At 30.9% G+C, this 19379-nt stretch overlaps 1 protein-coding gene across 16 annotated transcripts in view; it reads right to left on the reverse strand.

Moving 5' to 3' along the window:
- Nucleotides 1–19379, reverse strand: part of LOC18100364 (uncharacterized) — a 41488-nt gene that overhangs the window by 3837 nt on the left and 18272 nt on the right. For 5 of the 16 annotated variants that reach the window (XM_052453606.1, XM_052453610.1, XM_052453609.1 and 2 more), the window contains exons 4-10: nucleotides 4350–4540; nucleotides 3566–3852; nucleotides 2266–2448; nucleotides 1257–2003; nucleotides 1051–1145; nucleotides 887–946; nucleotides 717–805 (exon numbers count right to left, since the gene is read on the reverse strand). In XM_052453606.1, coding sequence (XP_052309566.1) covers nucleotides 717–805; nucleotides 887–946; nucleotides 1051–1145; nucleotides 1257–2003; nucleotides 2266–2448; nucleotides 3566–3852; nucleotides 4350–4540 — 1652 coding nt within the window. Of the gene's footprint in view, nucleotides 1–716; nucleotides 806–886; nucleotides 947–1050; nucleotides 1146–1256; nucleotides 2004–2265; nucleotides 2449–3565; nucleotides 3853–4349; nucleotides 4657–4701; nucleotides 5239–6422; nucleotides 6956–19379 lie in introns of those variants that run through there. The other 11 variants (XM_052453608.1, XM_052453613.1, XM_052453603.1 and 8 more) reach the window with 10 other exon arrangements.

Genomic DNA, 19379 nt, shown 5'->3' on the forward strand with positions numbered 1-19379 from the left:
ATTTTAATATCAATCAATCTTCCAAATTGTTGGTTAGGAGATGCAAAAAAAATTTATTTACTCGTCTCAATCAAGATGAATGAAACCTTCATGAAAGAATACAGAAGTTTACTAAAAAGAGATTCCAAGAGTCAAGACTCCATACATGGTACTGCTGCAGGTGGAGAAGTATTTGTGAATGGCTGATAATGGTTGAATTTCAAAGATATAAACCATTTGTTATTGATTAGCAACAAGAGCTTAAATCAATATGCGTAATTTTATCAATGGGCTTGTCATCTCCCTTAATGAAGAATTCTTCTTTCTCTACCTACATGCTGCTTCTGCTGAACTAAATGAATGAATCTTGCTGAAAACAAGAATATAATTCCATCTAATAGGAAAACATTAAAATGATAGAAAATAGAAAGAAAGAAGTCCTCTACCATTAGCAACAATAGTCTAAACATTTTTGCAACAAATATCCACGAGTAATACTGCTGGATATGGACACAACCACTGAAATTTGATAAATATAGAAGTCTATCAACAATTTTGGACACACACACACACTTAAATTAAATGAAGGTCAAACAGGACTCACTTAGCTGTATGATTAAGCTATTACTATTAATACATTGAATGATCATGGCTAAGATTATAAAATGCTGCTAAGTGGAGGTGGAACAATTTTAATGCATCCTACATAAACTAAATTGAAAAACAAAAGGCTTTACCTGTTGTTTCAAGTGAGCAATGTCTACATCAGATATAAAACCAAAGAATGTCTCCATTTGCCTCCAAAATGAGCTCAAAAGGGCTAGGCCTGCAGTGACAATCAAATCAATTAACCAACAAAGACAGAATTCAAGCAATAAAAGGAACAAAAATTTTCAGTGACAAGTACCAGGATTAATAACAGCACTTGCAGCAGCCAATAGCTCTTCATGCCCATCTTCTGAACCAACTAAAAAAACCAAAACCAAAAGTAAATGGATGGAAAAGAAGAGAAATGGAAAGAAAACATTTAGGGTATCAGAAAATTATCTGAGGGACTTTAAAGTAAAGTACCAAGAAAATCTGCTGTTGCATTGACTGTTGTATTCTTTTGGCGTGTATAAGCCTTACGATCAGAGAGTTTTCTGGTTGGAGGACGGCCTGTCTTGCTGCACAAAAATATTTCTTGAAAATATGAGTTTCCAATCTGACATGCAGCAATGCTAGATAAAATGAAGACATTTCATGGATAACTAGAAAATTTGATGCAGAATGTTGACCTTTCATTTTTATCAAAACCAAGTCTGGCACTTCTAAGCTGTTTTGCTGTTCCAACATTGCCCAGTTTCTCAACTGCTGTTGGCACAAGAGACCTTGTTGAAGTAAAACCCCTCCCAGTCCTCCCTTGCCTGCGAACACCATCTCCAATATCTTCACCTGAAACCAGCTTGTTCTTTCTTGATGGAAGGCCCAAAGGTGATATCTTTTGAACATTCTGCCCAGCTTTCTCATCTATCTCATCAGACTTTCTGCTCTTATCTTTAGATTTAACCTCTGTAGCCCCTGATTCTTCACTTTCTGATAAAACAGCTGACGATAAAGTGTCACCTTTTAATTTAACTTGCTGAGGAGAATTGCCGCTCAAGCGCCTGGCAAATCCCACCCCAATTTCATTACCTGAAACATCAGATACACTATCCAAAGTGGGACTTTCATCATTGTTAACAATGGGAACCAAATTTGTTCTTCTAGCTGTTCGATAGATCTTCTGTGGCCTCTGACCAGCCCAGTGAGCAACAGGTGGAGACGAAGACCGAGCAGATGCTGTGCGTTTGCGGTTGTTAGCTCCAACAGCAGGCGGCTTGTTCGTACAATGAGAGAGCTCCCAATCATTGGGAGCAGTTGCTCTATGGACAACTGGGGACAACTTGGGCATAATGCCTGAACCTGATCGGGGAGCCCGAATGGACGGATTCATTTTTGCACTGGAAGTGGGACTAGCAGAATTAAAATCATCCCGAACAGCCCTGAGCATTGTAGAGAAACAAAGGATAGTGAATCCATGCACAGCCTGATCAAACATATTAACGGTGCAAAAGAAGGGCTTGATAAAGAAAAAGAAAGTTTCCTATAAAATATTCGAGGAAAAAACAATTCAAGGAACAAGAGATTTTCCATTTATCCAAAGAGAAAATTCCAATATGATAAGGAAAGAAACAGAGCTAAATGAATGGAATATAAATAACAACAAAGGTATGTGAATGAATGTGTTAAGGATGCAGTGCATACTTGGTAACAGCTCTGATATTCACCCTTTCCTTATCTGAACCAAGAGGGCGTTCTCTCCTATCATTTAGAAGAGAACTGTTCTCCAGGTCAGTCCTAGGGGTCATCGATCGCACGCTCAAGCCTGTTGGTTGTGAGATACCATCTATTTTTCCAACTCCAACAGCACCATTAGAAACTCCAGGCCTATAGAGAAATACAAGTTAATCTTGCCTCACGAACTGGAGATTGCAGGATGTAAAGCAATTACCAAAAGTATATAACCGAACAAATCTTCCTCTAAAGTTAAATTAAGCTGAAAACAAAAACAGAGAAAGGATTCTAACAATAATTTAGCATAACTGAATTTACTTCTGATTATTGTTTCAGTGAAAGCAAAATCATTTTGACCATCATGAGGCCAAAATCTGGACCAAAATCCTTTCACCATTCCCAGAACTAGTGATGGGTTTTGATCTTAGTATAGAGTTGCAAGAACTACACAAATCTTTACAGCTAGTCAAGCACATCATATACTAACCACATAATCGTTATAGCAATCCTCAATGACAACTACTTCCACAACTGAAACAAAAGGAAAATTGTATCATTGCAAAAAAAATCTTGATGTGAAATTTGAGATAACCAGTATATTACATCTCTACAAAGTGTGTTTTTTATCTCCTTCATAAATAGGCATTCAAGGCTGTAACTGTGCATCTCAGGAAGGTACGTGTAACCAAATGTGCTTTGAATTTTATTGCTGTTAACTGAGTTGTTTTTCTTCACTAATTCCTTGAAGCTAGCCCATATAAGAAAAATACAGCACAGGAAAACATCATATATAGGAGAGATTATCACAGAAATTAAAAGAAACAACTACATTTTACCATAACGGTGTGTCATTTTTCTCCCCCTTTTTTTTAATTAACACACCCTTGGCCCACAACAAGTAGTGTAAATGCTTAAAATTGATGTTGGCTCCCACAAAAATTCTAGACCGTAGACTCAACCATAAATGGAAAGAGGATGATAATGAAAAGGAAAGAAACAACAGTGGCATAAAATAAAGATAGCATTATAATATCATGTGACAAACAATAGAAAACTGCATGAGTGTTTGATACAAATCCTCCTATTGGAGTAAAGCAACCACAAGGCTCAAAAACAATAATTAGGAGATAACAGAGGTAGCGTAAGGAACTCAACAATTATGGAAAAATGATAACTAAACGAAATGGTAAAACATAGTGGGGTACGTTCACGGGTGCTATTGTAGTCATCGCATGCAGGTAGAGAAATAGATCACTTTCAGAAGGCATACCTGAACCCATGGGAATCAATATTCAATCTTGAACGAGCATCAGTACCAGGTCTTTGCAGCGCTCCCTGTTTTGATTCCCGATAGCCATCTGAGGGTTTAGTTGACACCATGTTTGAAGCAACATCTGGCTTTATCCCAGAACGCTTCTTCTTCATTTTTGTCTTTTCCCAACCATCAACACCAATTGATAAACTTCGATCCTCACCTTGAACAGCACCACTATTTGCAAGCCTTAGCATTTCCCTGTCTCTGTCAACAGTACCAGATGGCCTGACCAGAGCATTACCCTGCACATCCATCTTTATTAGTCAGAGCTTATGAGGTGATCTATCTTAAGGAAACTAAGACACGGGAAAGTTCATGACATTTGGAAAACCTGGAAAGCACCACTAGCATTACAAATAGGCATTGTAAACCAAGGCGCCACAAAAAATAAAAGAAGGAAGTCTTGTACTTTAGTTGTAAATAACAGGGGTGGAATTTAAACAACATAGTACCATCCTGTCCTACTTCAAAGGAGAAGAAGAAGAAGGGGTTCGAATCCAGTGAGATTCTGGAAGGCAAAGGAAAAAAATAAAAAGGCAAATTAGCTAAAACAGGCAGGCTTCCATGTAATATTGTGGGAGATATCAAAACAGGGTCAAATGTATTACTACTAATTTACAAATGCAACCCAGAAAAGGTGATGATGTCTAATCAATAACCAACATGACAAATCATACTGAACTTTACAAGTTAATTAAATAAAACAATCATGAACGGGTAATAAAAGGAAGTTGCATACCCGCACATCCACCAAAGAAGTTCGTGTGCGCTTGTTTGGAACAATATTTTTGGTCCGTTCTTCTGACTTTTGCTGTTCAAGTTCAAAACCACTGGTGGCAGAATGATTTTGAATTCCCATTTTACCCAGGCTTGGAACAAGGACCGACCGATCGCTTGATACTGAAGCATTAGGCCTATCATTAGAATAACCTTCTAATCTAGACCTCTTCCTTGACGGTATGGTTGGGAAGAGCTTGTTGAATGCAGACAAGGCTTCAGTGAAAATCTTCACACGTTCCCTATTTATTTAATAGAACTTAATTAAACTAGTGAAAGGTACTATGTAAAATGCAAAATATTCAAAGAACTACCTGCCCTTGGCAGAGCTTCCACGCAGACCATCTCTTACTCGCTTGATTTCTTCAGGTGAGGGAGACAATACCACCTTGCCTTTCAAAGAACCAGAAGAGTCATCTGCTGAAATTCCAAGAGCAGCATTCATGTGTCGCTTAAAGTCCCCTTGACGACTAGATTTATGGTCTGCAGCCACCACCTTTGGATCAAAACGCATGCATTGGAAGAAGTTCACCACGTCTCCCTGCGCTACCACAGCACTACTTCGAGCCATGTTCGGGACAGAAGATAGGATTGGATTCTCCATACTCTCACGAAAGCTACTCGATCTGTCCATCTGAGCAGCTAAGTGGGATCCACGATGGCCACTAGAGTATATCGGCCTATCCGGGCTATCAGAAGACATATCGAACTTACTAGATGTTGCCATTGCATCAGATTCCTAGCAAACTCTGTGTTATAAACCCAATAGATACAATAATGCATGAAAAAGTAGTAGTATTGTAGCACATAGAGGCAAATTGGAGTTCAAACGACAATAAAGGATGATACACCTGCAAAGGACACAAATCAAAGGATAAGAACTGAAATCCAAGTTCACTTATAATATGATTTACAATGACAACTTGAACTAAAAGTCCCAACATGATCAGTGATAGTTTTAAATTGCAGAATATTAGGAGAACGAAACCAAGCTGAGATAATTAGGAGCATTGCACCATTCTGAGATTCATAATTCCACTCAATTACAAGTTCCTCAATTTAGTATATTCTTTCCAAGGTTTACAGGCATCAGCATTGTGAGATTGTTACTTCTTAAAGACCATTTTTTTGAAAGGAAAAGTCCGACATAAAAACATTAATACCAATGAGACAAATGGCAAATGATGTTATATAAGTGATTTACTTGCCATATAAATGATTCATAAAATCATTGCATTAATAGTTATTAGTGTTTTTTAGTATAAGTTTTCTTTTTGTGTAATCTTACTCTTTCTAATTGCAGAAAAACAATAGTCTTAAAATTAGAAATTTGGGATGATGGCTTAATTTTTCCTTAAGGTTAGTCTCCCATTTATCCATACATCCCTAATTAAGTCAAATTATTCATTGATGTAATTATATGGATCCCAATAGTCTTTCTGGCAAACTTTTTCCACCAAAACTAAAAGATTTCAGACACGATACTTGAATATAATCTCTAATTAAATTTTTAATGATAAAATTACAATGGCTAATATAATTTGCACTTCTAATAGGACCAACAAAAAAATCAAACTAAAAGAAATGGGAAAAAAGAAGAAGAGAGAGACTGGTAAGTAGCCTTGGTCTTGAAGATTGCAGCCTCAATAAATTACGCTTATTTCTCCACCAGTTCACCATCACGACACCATCAATTTAAGTGTAAATCAGTCAGACAAATAACACTGAGAATCTGTACTAGGTTTAGACTATACGAGACCACAAGTAAAAGGGGCATGAGAGACAGGTTTTGAAGGAGTAATAAACCAAAACTGTCAGGAATTTAATTCGGATTCCAACTTGATAGTAATAGTAATAGTAATATTTGGTATAAAACTGCAATAATAAAAGTACTAATTCTACTTCTACTTGACATAATAATAAATCCTCAAACTCATGGCATTATTATTATTATTATTATTATTATCATCAAGAATAAAATACTCCTGCTAATAACATAACTTGAGAGAGTGAAAATTCAAACCATATTGCATACCTCCAAATCCTTAATGGAATCACTCGAAGCAGCTGTGCTTTACAATAAGACAATCATCTGCACAATTTTTTAACAAAAGACTATGTTCCATCTCATGATAAAATCAATCCACCCTTTCCCTCAGATCTCCTCCTTGTCTTATATGATCAGTAGACTTCACCGGATGAATTTTAACCAAGCTACTGCAATTGCAAATACAAATCCAGTTGACCGGATCTATCGACCGGCACCGATGAGGAAGAATCACGACCAAATATTATTGACCTGTTTGTCAACTCTGAGGTCGTCCCTGTTGCTTTGCTCACTCTTCAGCAAACAGTGCTAGCTATAAATGATACACTCTTTAGCTCACTCTTCTATTTGATCGGAGATGTTGGAAAATTCGGGAAATCGGAGTAGAAGTAGTAGGATTTTAGGGTTAGGGTTAGGGTTAGGAGATGAATTCGGTCTAGAAGGAGGGTTGATTTCTTAATTTCTTCGAGTTATTGTTTTCTTTTTTTTTTTAAGTTTCATTTATCAAAAATTGAATGATTTTCTGTCATGTGATGAGCACATGATTGGATTAGCTATAGACAGCGTTGGTAAGCTAAGAGTAATTCCTTTTTTGTCATTCACCAAAAAAGTTTTTTATTATAGGGATTGAACTGTGTGCCTGGACGGATACAAAACTTTTACACACAACAATTTTACGGGATAATCTAATGGTAGTTTTTTTATTCTAATTTAAAAAAAAAAAATAGTTCTGAAAACATTTTGTGATTTTAAAAGGGTAGATTTAAACATAAGTTAAGCGTTAGTTTTCTAATTTTTCTTTTAAATAAACACAATTAATTATCATTACTTTTTTTTATTTGATTGTTAGAGATGAATTTTTATTTTTTTTACATCATACAAACCTAAATCTTTTAAAATATAAGTGAAATACAATTATCATAAATTCTTATATAAGATCATATAACTATCTATATAAATCTTCTTTTCTTTCTAACTTCGTCAATCATACCATCTCAAACAACATTTCTATTTATTAGCTTTAAAAAATTAAATCATTTCTCATTTTTAAATATTAATTATTAGGTTAATTCAATCAAATTTTTTTTCTTTTGTTTGTTGATCCAGAACATGCTAGGTCCTTGACATATAGAAGGATTGAGATTGCCTTAATAAAAGGTAACCTATGGGGTACTAAATGTCCAAGCATAGATTGAGCTGATTGTAAATAAGATGATTGGGTCATATAATTGGCTTAAGAATACCTATATACTTGTGGGATAGGTGAGACCTTGTATATGATTATGTCCAAATTGGATTGAGCTTGTTGTGGTGTCTGTTGTATGGACATGTGATACTTAAGATGTGTTTAAGAACTTTCGAACACTTCTATTAGAGTGCTTGTTATTGAAATATATCCAAGGCCATGCTCTGTAGAAAATTGACCAAAAAGAGTTTTTGATCAACTCTACTTGAGATTGTTCTACATTTGTTTGAGCTAATCAGTCATAACCTACATGATCTTATTGACTAACACAATATTATTGTGGTAAGTAGTGTTAGTTGTATCTTTTATTTCTAGTTAAATAATTCTCAAATCAGCGTTAGATAGATTTAAGTTCTAATAAAGGAACGTACCTTCAAAAAGATCCATTGTTGGCTAACTAGAGTTTGACCAATTAATCATGTCATTTAAAACTAGAAAGAAATAATCATGAAGTTCTGCTAAAGACATCAAAACACCAATGTAACCATCAAAACACCAAGTTTTTTTTATATTAAAAATATTGAGTTTGGTTGTAACTGACCACTAGTCGTTCTTATGCTCCATAACTCTATAAGAGATGGATTAGGGATAGTTATTAATACCAATTTTATTATATGATATAAAGAAATTTTTTTAGTTAAGAGTTTGAAAATTATTTCGGTAAGGAAAAAAGCAATGAGGTCAAAAGATTTATGAACAATTCTATTTCATAAAAAAATAAGCAAAAATATATTAGAAAAGAAATCAAGAGGTATTGGATAATGCAATCAACATGGAAGTTAGTGTTGGGTTCCTAAATCTAATGGCTTATAATTTTCTCATCATCTATTCTTGTTGTTTTTTTTCTCATGAAATAGCATTATTGAATATTTATTTAACCATCTTATAACTAAGTAATATTTAATCTTATATCAATTAAGAAAAAAATTTAACCAAGTATCAATTACTATATAAGATTTTAAATAAAAAATAAAGATTTTGATTATTCTTTTTCGGATAAGAAGGGTTTGGCTTTTTTGAGATTTAAAATTCTTAATTTTTTTCAAGTTTTTGTGGGGGTACAAATCCATATAAAAAATTAAAGGTTTAAAAACTTGAGAGATGGATGAACTAAATAAGAAATTGTAGAATTCTTATAAAATGTTTTATAATTTGATGTGGTAGGTTATGTAAGTGCACTTTTCATATAAATATAATATGGTTTTTGTTTTTTACAAAATATTTATATAGGATGGTACATTGAAACCTCTTAAATTATTAGTTTTATCGTATTTATTTTTAAATTGAAAATTTTATGATATTGATTTGACAAAAATCAATATCTAACATATATAAGCATATGGGGAAAAACTAAATCCTAAAATATTTCATGAAATTAAATAATATCGGTCAAGTTTTTTTTTTACATAAATAGATATTATTTTCTAAAACAACTTAGAAGTTTTTTTTTATGTTTACTTATGAACCATTGTTATTAGTGTAATATGTTTCTTGTATAGCTATTTTGTATGTTTAATATTTGAATCTCTTTTTAATTGCATTCATACTAAAAAATATATTCAAAATTCTTTTGTGTTTAATATATTGTAATATGTTTAATATTTGACTTTGTTTATGTAAAAATATATTTATTATTAATAAATTTTTTCTTTATCTTTAATATTCTTTTGTGTTTGATTTTGAAATTAATATTTGATTAATAAATCTAGAGTAAAGATGAATTTTTTGGACAAAAATATTTTACAAAGAAAATTATAAAGTTGTTATAATTATGAGATTCCAATTGCATCAAAATATTATTCGTAAATGTTAATGGATGCTCTATTAAAATTTGATATTAATTAGAGGCGTTGAAACTAATACATATCATATTTTTTATGAAAAGAAGCAGTTGTTTTTATAATTTAAGGTATGAGAAATATCTGAAACTAATATATAGGTGTTTGTCACATGATATGTATACTGAATTGACTCACATAGGATTTCATATGGAGAGTTCACATGTGTTTATGAAAAGACTCACGTAATAGTGTGTTGATTGTATATAAATTTTAGAAATTAAGGACTAAAATGACAATGAATTAAAGTTCTAGACCTAGAATAATCAAGTAGGACATAACTAAATAAAATTATAAAAATTATCTTGAAATAATATATTTGATATTATTCAATGAGGAAAATTGATATTTTATCATTTATGTGGTTATTGGGTTTTCCTATAAATAGAATGTTATGTCTTATATTTTCTTAATAGAGAGAAATTAGATAAGTTATAGAACAAAAGGAGCTAGCACTCATTGGCATAATAATCTTTCTCTTTAAAAAAAGATTTTAAGAGATTTTTGATTGGTGGTTCGTGTGGATTATTGTTAGAAGCCAGATACTTGGATGACTTTGGTTTGCGATAACCCATCATTGAAGAAGTTGATCAAACCTTAAAAGAAGATTTAATCTTTAGGTAATCTTCGCATAAACCCTAAACGATCCTAGATTATCTAATAGGATTCTTGGACTCCTGTAAAATTTTAAATTTATCATTTTTGTTGAATGTATATGTTTCAAAAAAACCTAGCAAAACATCTACAAACAAGGTCCCAAAACTCTAACAAGATCGTGATAGCTTCATTTTGAATTAGTACTTTCAAAACCAAATTGATATTGTCGTACTTTTCACCAAATGTAACATTGACACTAGAACTTAGCTTAATTCAATAATTGAGCCATTATTTAGTGCCAACAACTATAAATTGCATACATTTGAGTTTAAAAAAATACATTGGAACCACTAACTATGAAATATCTTTTTATTTATACCTATTTTAAATTACCTTAGTATAATTATAAGTTCCGAGTGATCTATTGACTATTCTTGTCACTTATTTTGGTGAAAACAAATACCATAATGAATATTAGAATCTGGATTTTGATAAGAGATTTACTCATATAACATGACAATGCCTTATAGTTTTAGTGTAAGCTATATTAAACTCAACCAAGTTGTACAATTACAATGGAGGGTTAGGTTTTCCCATTAGATTCTTTAAAGTTAAAAGCAAGCTTTTAATGAAAGTAAAGATTTCATATGCATTAGTTCAGATCAAACCCTCACATACACAAAATAAAACTAAAGCATTAGAAACTTAAAAGAATAGAACAAGCCCAAACCATATAAACCTATAAGAGGATCTAATGCACCTAATCATAACCTTGTTTGATTGAATTAATGAGTGTTAACAAAAAAATACAGCAACTAGAACACTTATGAGATTACATGAGATAATGTATTTTATTCTCGAAAATTAGGCATTGCGATGAATTAAAATGTGTACAAAGGTTATAGTTATGATTTTATTACTAAAAAGACTTGTTTCATGCAATTTTGACCATGAAAACCAATATTGAAATATGCATATTAATGATCTAAAAGTTAGGAAAATGATCAAATATATAATTATTTGTTTAGCTCTTTCTATATTAATGCAATTTTAGTATGAAAAATACAGTTTAATGACCCACCACAACCTGAAGAAAAATTCAACCTCTTTTTTTCCTTACAATAATACACTTTCATCATTTCAACATTGAAAAATGTGCAAAAAAAAAAAAAGGTCATGGCCATGCTTTGATGTTAAGACTATATGAATGCTCTTGATATGACCTTAAAAATGAGCTAATCTTAAAATAATGAATGTATACGTTTAAATGAACAAGTAGATTCATATAATGACATGATAAATAAATAAAAATATGGCTAATATACAACTTAAATAAAATGTGTTAAGCACATGCAAAAGAGTTTTTAAAACACATAACATGCATTTCAGAGCTATAAAAAAACATAAAATCCCTATCTTGGAGAATTATGGCCTTGTGATATCTTTGGACTCTGAAAAATTAAAAAAAAAAATAACAAAAGAAATATCAAAACTAGCAAGAGAGTAAATTAACAATAACAAATAAACATGTAATTGATCAATAAATAGTCATATAAAGGTTCTAGTTACGAAAAATATTAGCCATGCATCATTGTATATTGGTAATAAATTTTATGCAATTTAGTGTGTTTTGAACCTAATAGAGCTAACACACTCAGAACAAGCAATCAAACAAAGACTGAGGTTTTAAAAAATGGGCATTACATAACGTGACACTTACTTTATAGAAATTTGCTTTTCATTATGTTACATTATAGTTTGTAATAGATTTATTTTATTTTATTAACATCATGCTATTATAGCCATTGTGATTATTATTTATCAATGTAACAGTGTTACACTTATAGAAAGGTAAACTATCCTTCAAAATTTATATTAATTAATTTTTTAAAACAATACTTACAAAGGTTAGATGTTTTCATAATTGTGTCCGTGCAAATATTTGATTTGATAGATGTATATGTCATAACCCAATTTTGACCCTCAATTCCAAAATATTTACAAAAACTTTAAAACAAATCTAAAACAATGTATTTTCAATGCATTTTGGCCATTAATAGGCTCATTTTGTAATTTCCACTTAGTTTTTCTCTTGTTGATGTCTTCTCAAAAAAATAAAAAATTTAAAAATATGTTTTCGAGACATTTGTGCCCATTTAGTAATTTTCAATGTCTTTTTAAAAAATAAAAAATATGCTTTAGATGTAATTAGCTATTAACGCATCCATTAAAAAAATAATGTTAAATTTGTTATTAGAAAAAAATCAAAATATAAAAATTTATAAAATCAAAACAGAGGCAAAATTGACAAGTGGTTGAAAATGCAAAACAAGATGATTAAAGGACTAAAAAAATACAATAAGGATATTCTTAAAATAAAGAATCAAAAATAAACATATCTTTAAGAAAAGTAGTATAAATAAAGGGGAAAATGTGTAGGAAACCTTAGCCAATATATGGAGAGAAAAACAAAGAGAAAGAGAGAAATAAAAGAAAAGTAAAAAACACCCTAATCCACTCCACTTGACAACCCAGGCACTAAGAAGCTGAAATTTGAGAAAGCAAACACACAAAATCCCTAACATCTTCTCAACCTACCTCACTGGATTTCGGCCAACCATTGCAATTTCATCCACCACAGCAACAATCATAACCTCTCACTCATCTTTCCTCGTTGTCGGAATAATTTTCCTACCTTTTTCTTGTAAAAAAACCTAAAAAAAAAAAGAAGCTTCTAGAGAAACAAATAGTAGTCAGACAAAACTCTCAAGTGCTGAATCTCTCTCACCAACTAATGGTGATTGACACCGTCACTGCCATTAGGAAAAAATGGTGATTCTTGTAAACTAGGACATACACCTCCCCTTCCCACCACTAAGCTTAACTGTGTGTTACAATCCAAGATGTTTAGAAAAAAAAAACAAAATTAAAAGGAAAAAAGACCAAACTTTGAACGATTAGATCTCTGTTTATTGTTGGCGATGATTGACACCACCACCACCATTGAGAAAAGGAAGAAGTGGTGCTTCATTTGAACTAAGCCACATGTTTCCTCTACTCACAATTTACTTCAATGACGCAACACAATTCGCGTTATCATCACTAAATTTTCCAACCTTGTCCACCAGCCTTCAACCACTATTCCAACCCTTTTAGCCTAGTTTTAGCCACTTTAGGAGGTCTATTCTAAACCCTAAATATGTTTTTAATGATTTTTTATGGTTGACTTGGATGTGTATTATGATGAGATGTTTTAGATTGAATAAGCTTTAAGATTGATTGCGTATGTATGTGGACATTTGAATTTGTTTACGTGTTTTTTTACATGATGTGTTTGTGGATGAAAGTGCATTGTAAATGTATTCAATATGTTTTCGAAGTCTTTTGATTTTAGAGCATCTAGGCCAAATCCTTTAATTAAGCTTGAATCTTGTTTATATTTATGCTATTCATATATAAGTTTGTATTCTTATAATGTTCACACTCATACATGTATTTTTATTAGTTTTTATAACTTATTTATAAAACTCATTAAGGGTTTGACCCATATTAAAAGGCTTTCAAAGGGCCGACATTCAAATATTTTAACAAATCCTCTCTTCGTTATAAATCTTGCCTGTTTACTTTCATGAAAAAAGTTTCGATGTTAATATGTTATTCACCGACAATATTTAAAGTAAATGAACAGTAATAAGTCATTGATTAAGAGTAACACCTTCATCCTATATTTGTTTTTTTTCAAGCCCAAACCTTCTTTTAAAATGCACAAGTCAAATACCCATCAATAATTCCTAACATAAATGAACTCTTAAATGTCATTACTCTTAGGTGTCAATTGGGGTATCAAAGTGACACATTCATTCGTGATGTAAATATCTTAACCTTGAACAATTGTCCATTGACAATAGTTATGCAAACACGAGTCTTCATCGAATGGTGTGCATAAATATTAATTAGGGGCAACATTCTAAGGCCATATTTGTTTCCCAGAAAGTGGTTTCCCGGAAATCACTTTCCAAACTTTCCTGTATTTGTTTGCCATTAGAAAAGTTGGTCAACGGAAAACACTTTTCAGTCAAAGGAAAATTTGGCTTGGTTTCCAGGAAAGTGTTTTCCTGGAAAATTTGGGCGGAAAACACTTTCCGAAAGTTGTGAAAAATTTAGAGATGTCATATTATTTGCTGATTATATCAAATTTGGTCCTCAAACTTTTGATTGCTTTATATATTTTGTTTTGAATATTTATTTTTCAATTTCATCTCTTAAAATTTAATTTTTATATTAACTTTGGTCCTCATTTTTATAATTGTTATTTACTTTTTATCATTTTTTTATTGAAATTTTTTATCTATCAAATTTGATCCTCATTCTTTTGATTGTTACTTATTTTATTTGAAATAATTTATGAAATGTTAATTATTATTATTTTAATTTCTTCATCTTTTATTTTTTAGATTTGATCTCTATTATTTTGATTATTATTTATTTTATTTGAGATAATTTATGAAATTTGTTTTTTCAATTTCATTCTCATTCAACTTTTTAATTTGTAAGATTTGTTCCTCATTATTGTAATAAACTTGAGAAAAATAAAATATTAATATGTTATTTTCCAGCTAATTTTTCATGACATAACCAAACACTAGAAAGTGTTTTCCAACTTATTTTTCATTACACTACCAAACATCATAAAATAATTCACTTTCCCGGGATTCACTTTCCAAAAAGAAACTACTTTCCAGCAAACAAACAGGGCCTAAAGCTAAACAATCAATGTGACTATTAATAACAACACACCCTATGATATATGAACCTTCATTGATCGTTATCCATGAACCATAGTTGTATAAACAGATATTTAGCAACAATTCTTCTTATGATTTGATTTAGGTTAACTAAGTCCAATATAGACTCATCCAATTATTCACTATTATTTCCTAATAGACTATTAATGGTCACATGTCTTGATCAAGAATAGTTGATTATAGATATGTCAATTCACCAATTAATTGAGAATGACAAAATGATTTGATCAAAGGATAAGTTTGAGCTTGTACACCCAGGGTTGAACTCATTGTAATAAACTTATTATCACCCATATAGACAGACCACTGATATTAAGCACAACATACCATTAAGAATAAAAGACAAGTAACAATGAAACTTATCTTAGGTATGATATTTGAGAGTAAGTATCTTCCATCTGGTATAACCAATTCCTTACCTCAGAAATCTGAATGACCATTAGGATTCTTACTGATCATAATACTAGGTGACAATTTTTTTTATAAGTTTTAGATCTTTCCCCCTCTTTTATTTACTAAAATACCTTTAAATAGTGTATATTATATCCAATATCTACCCATTTATCATCTTTGATAAATGTAATGTATACTCAAGATCAAAATATAACATTTTCTATGTCATAACCCAATTTTGGATCCCCCAAAATTGTTTTATAAAAAATACATAATTTTCTTTGTTTTATTAAAAAGTTCAAAAAAATCAGAAATTTAAAATCCAAAAATATTTTCAGGACATGAGAAGATAAGCTCTCGAGCTGCAACAAATCAAAATGCTAGAAGAATAGTTAAGTTATGATATTTTAACAAGATGGGCTAAAGAAAAGAAAGACTTAATAAAAAGGAAATTGAGGCTGAAATCCAAACTTGACCAAAATTAGAAGAAATAATTAAGTTTAAGGATTTCATTAAACTTCTAATAGGTTTAATTAACTTATTTTTAAGATTTAATTGAAAAACAAATAAGTTTGAAAGTTAATTTGACAAAATTTAAAGGAATTAATTAAGTGTAAGGACTTAATTAAACTTCTAAAAGGTTTTGAAGGCCTAGTTCAGGTTAATCCGAAATAATTGGAAGAAAAAGGATTAGATTAAAACTTTAAAAAACTAAATTGGTGCAATAAAAGGTTTAATTGAAAGAAATTTAAAGTTTAAAGGTTGATTAAGGGCCAAATTAAAGAATCTTAAGACCAAGGACCAAGATGCAAAAGACGTGGAAATCCAGAGAACGAAATTTATTAAATCAGGGGTTAATTTGGAACAATTTGAAAGTTTGACGAGAAACATGGGTCAAATTGAATAATTCGGAAACCAATGAGTAATTTCTAAAAGGCGTGAGAATTAAAATATCTCAATCAATGTTTCTAGGGATGCAATTGTAAAAATTGAGAAGTTTTTAGGTCAATTAAATATGCATATGCTAAAATTGAAAAGATATGGACCAAATTGAAAATTTTCAAAATCCTATTTAAAAACCCTAATTTTTAGGGTTTAGACAATCAACGTGTCACTCGAACTTTAATCAAGAAAATGAATGACACATTGTTCAGTCACTGTGTCTTCTTCTTGTTCAGTCAAAGGGTTGATCAAGATGCCACTTTTAGGCGAATAAATATGGCTTTTCTGACCACCTTAAAGACTTTAATTGGCACCAATCGATTGAGAAACTCTTTCTCTATAAGAATCAACTATCCTCATCAAACATTTCTATCTCTTTTGGCATGATGAACATGACAACATCTAATCAATGGTTAGCCTCCTTTCTATTGATGGATTCAAATTGATCGAGGGCTAACCTTCCAATCAATGAATGTGGAGTTCCAAAACTCCAAATCGAGTGTGTTTTGTTCTTAAGAGTAGATCTACATCCCCTCTACATGATTTAGGATTATTAATGGTTTGTTTATATCCCAATCCCTACAATGAGTTTGACAAGGTACCCAACCTAATCAATTATGACTGAAAAACAAAATCACCGTGAAAGAAATGGCTCCAACGCTATTTTTTTATGCTTGATTTTAGTTTATAAGAGGACAAAAAGGAGACTAGGCACCATATAAAATCATAAGAATCTTCTATAAAACCTCTTGGCGAAACCACCATGGTTTTGCAACTTCTAATTTTGGTTTGCTTATACAAAGGCAATTGCTCTTGAGCAAGAGGTAGGTCCATGAGAGAAGAAAATCATAGAGAGAAAATAAGGAGGAAAAAATAGAGAAAACATAGAATAATTCTCGAGTAAATAGAGAGAAAAGGTCCATACAAGTTAAGGATTCGAAGTGAGAATAAAGGGAAAGAAATAACAAAACAAAAAAAAATGAATTATTTAAGAAGGCATACCTAAAACTTTGGTGAAATAAGGTTGCCCAATAGGCACACCTCTCCTTTAATGTCTTCCATGTCTATATTTTGTTTGTTTTTTTTTATTAATTTTGTTGATTTCATTTCAATTTAGAAGTTGTGTTTAGTATATTATCGTTCTTAGATTTAATATGCATTTGTTAAGAAAAGTAAGTTCAAAACAATTTTGAGTATATAACTTGATGTCCTTGGATTATTAAAAACATGTAATTAGTATGTCAGAATGTCAATTTTGATGTTTTGAAGTTTAGGTTGATCATTTGGTTTTATTTTGGTTAAATGCATTGATGTTTGATTTGCCTAAATTATGAATCGTTTTACTCTTTGGCATAATGTTAGGGTTATTCTAGCTTTGATAAATGTTATAGATGATTAAAAACAAATGTTAAAACTATGTAATAGTGATCAAGGATCTCAGAAATTTACTTTTGGATTTTTGTTGGTAATGTGGATGAGTTCTTGGTTTTTTTCTTGTACCTGATTTCTTTTAGTTTTAGTAGGCCAGCATAAGCATGTTTGAGGTAAGTTTAAGACTTGTTTATGGGGATTTAGCTTCTTTTTTTTAGGTTTTAGGACTTTTTATGGGTTCTTATTGAATTTCTGGGATTTTGCCCTTTGAATGTCATTGAGTTTTTTTTTCTTGATTTCTCATAGTTTGATTTTTCTGGCCTTTCTGATTTGTTTCGATTGAAGCCTAAACTTATATATATTATTCTTTTTCCTTTTTTTTTTCCATTAACTACTTAGTTTGGGCTAATTTATCATTGAAAGTTTGAATGTTAAGGTTTATGTTCTTGGCTGTCAGGTTTGATTTCAAGTCATTCTTGGTTTGTTTTTCTTATTTAATACATCATTATGTTGTAAAATTCTATACTCCATGTTTGTGCCTTTGATTTTACAAGATTTGGTCGAAATTTACAGTTTGGTTTCTGGGTTTCTTCACTTGTTCTTTGTGTTCTCGACAAGATTAAAAAAAAAAAATTTCTTCTGATCTTTATTCTTTATTTTCTATGCATTGGTCTTTTTTTGGGCTCTAGACTTCAAGTTGGGAAGCCAAACCCACATTGTTAGGCTGAGTCCAATAGGGTTAAGAGTGCATACCAAAAGTTTTCGAAAGGAAAACTTGCATTTTTATGTTTCTAAGAAGTGTTTGTCAAACGTGGCCTTAAGAAAAAAAACACACTATACTGATTTCTTGAGCTTTATTTCTTTTCCTTTTTTAGTGTTTACCAAACATGACCCTTGTTTTTTTAATTAACTCAATTTCATGTCTTTAAGGGACCTATTCACAATAATTTTTTATGTTTCCTTTATTTTGCTTCTTATTTTTTAATATTTGGGATTGTTACATGCACATGAAATGCTTTTAAGATATTAAATAAACTAGTTTTCTTTAAAATATAAAATACAAAAAAAAAAAATCTTTTCTTAAAAAAATACAATTTTATTTTTTATTACATATGGCCAAGTCTATCAAATAAATATCATATTTGCATTAAAAAAAATACACGACATGATTTAACATTTTTTAAAAATTCCAAAATTCAAGAAAAATAGTTTTTATATAACTTTGCATGCATTTTTGGATTTGATAACAAGTTTATTAAATCCATGAGAACTTGGCTTATATTTTAAAAACACCAAAAAAATCAATTTGTTTATTTTAATACCAAGGATTATGAACTTATATGTAAGGTATATTTCTAAACATCAAAAGAAACAAAAACACAAAAAAAAAAAAAAAAACTATGTTTGGACTCTAGAATGGTTAAACATAACCCATTAAGTCATGGTGCACTCTACTAGAGTAAATCGACTTTTAACTAATAGACAAACGAATGGTTGGAAAAAACACAACATTACCTTAATAATAAGACAAATTGCAATGCAACTTATCTTAGGTAGGGTGTAGTAGAGGTTATATTGTCCTTCCTATACATAACTAGTGCTTTTAATTAGACTCTGAAAACCAATTAGGGTTCCTGATGATCAAAATACTAGGTGGTGACTCCAAACCTTTTTAACTGATAAAAGATAAGAATTTCATATTTTTTTCACCCACACTCGAAGATCCCAATCTGGAAGGATGGTCACCGTGACA

This window comes from Populus trichocarpa, chromosome 6 (assembly GCF_000002775.5).
Source record: "Populus trichocarpa isolate Nisqually-1 chromosome 6, P.trichocarpa_v4.1, whole genome shotgun sequence".
NCBI lineage: Eukaryota > Viridiplantae > Streptophyta > Magnoliopsida > Malpighiales > Salicaceae > Populus > Populus trichocarpa.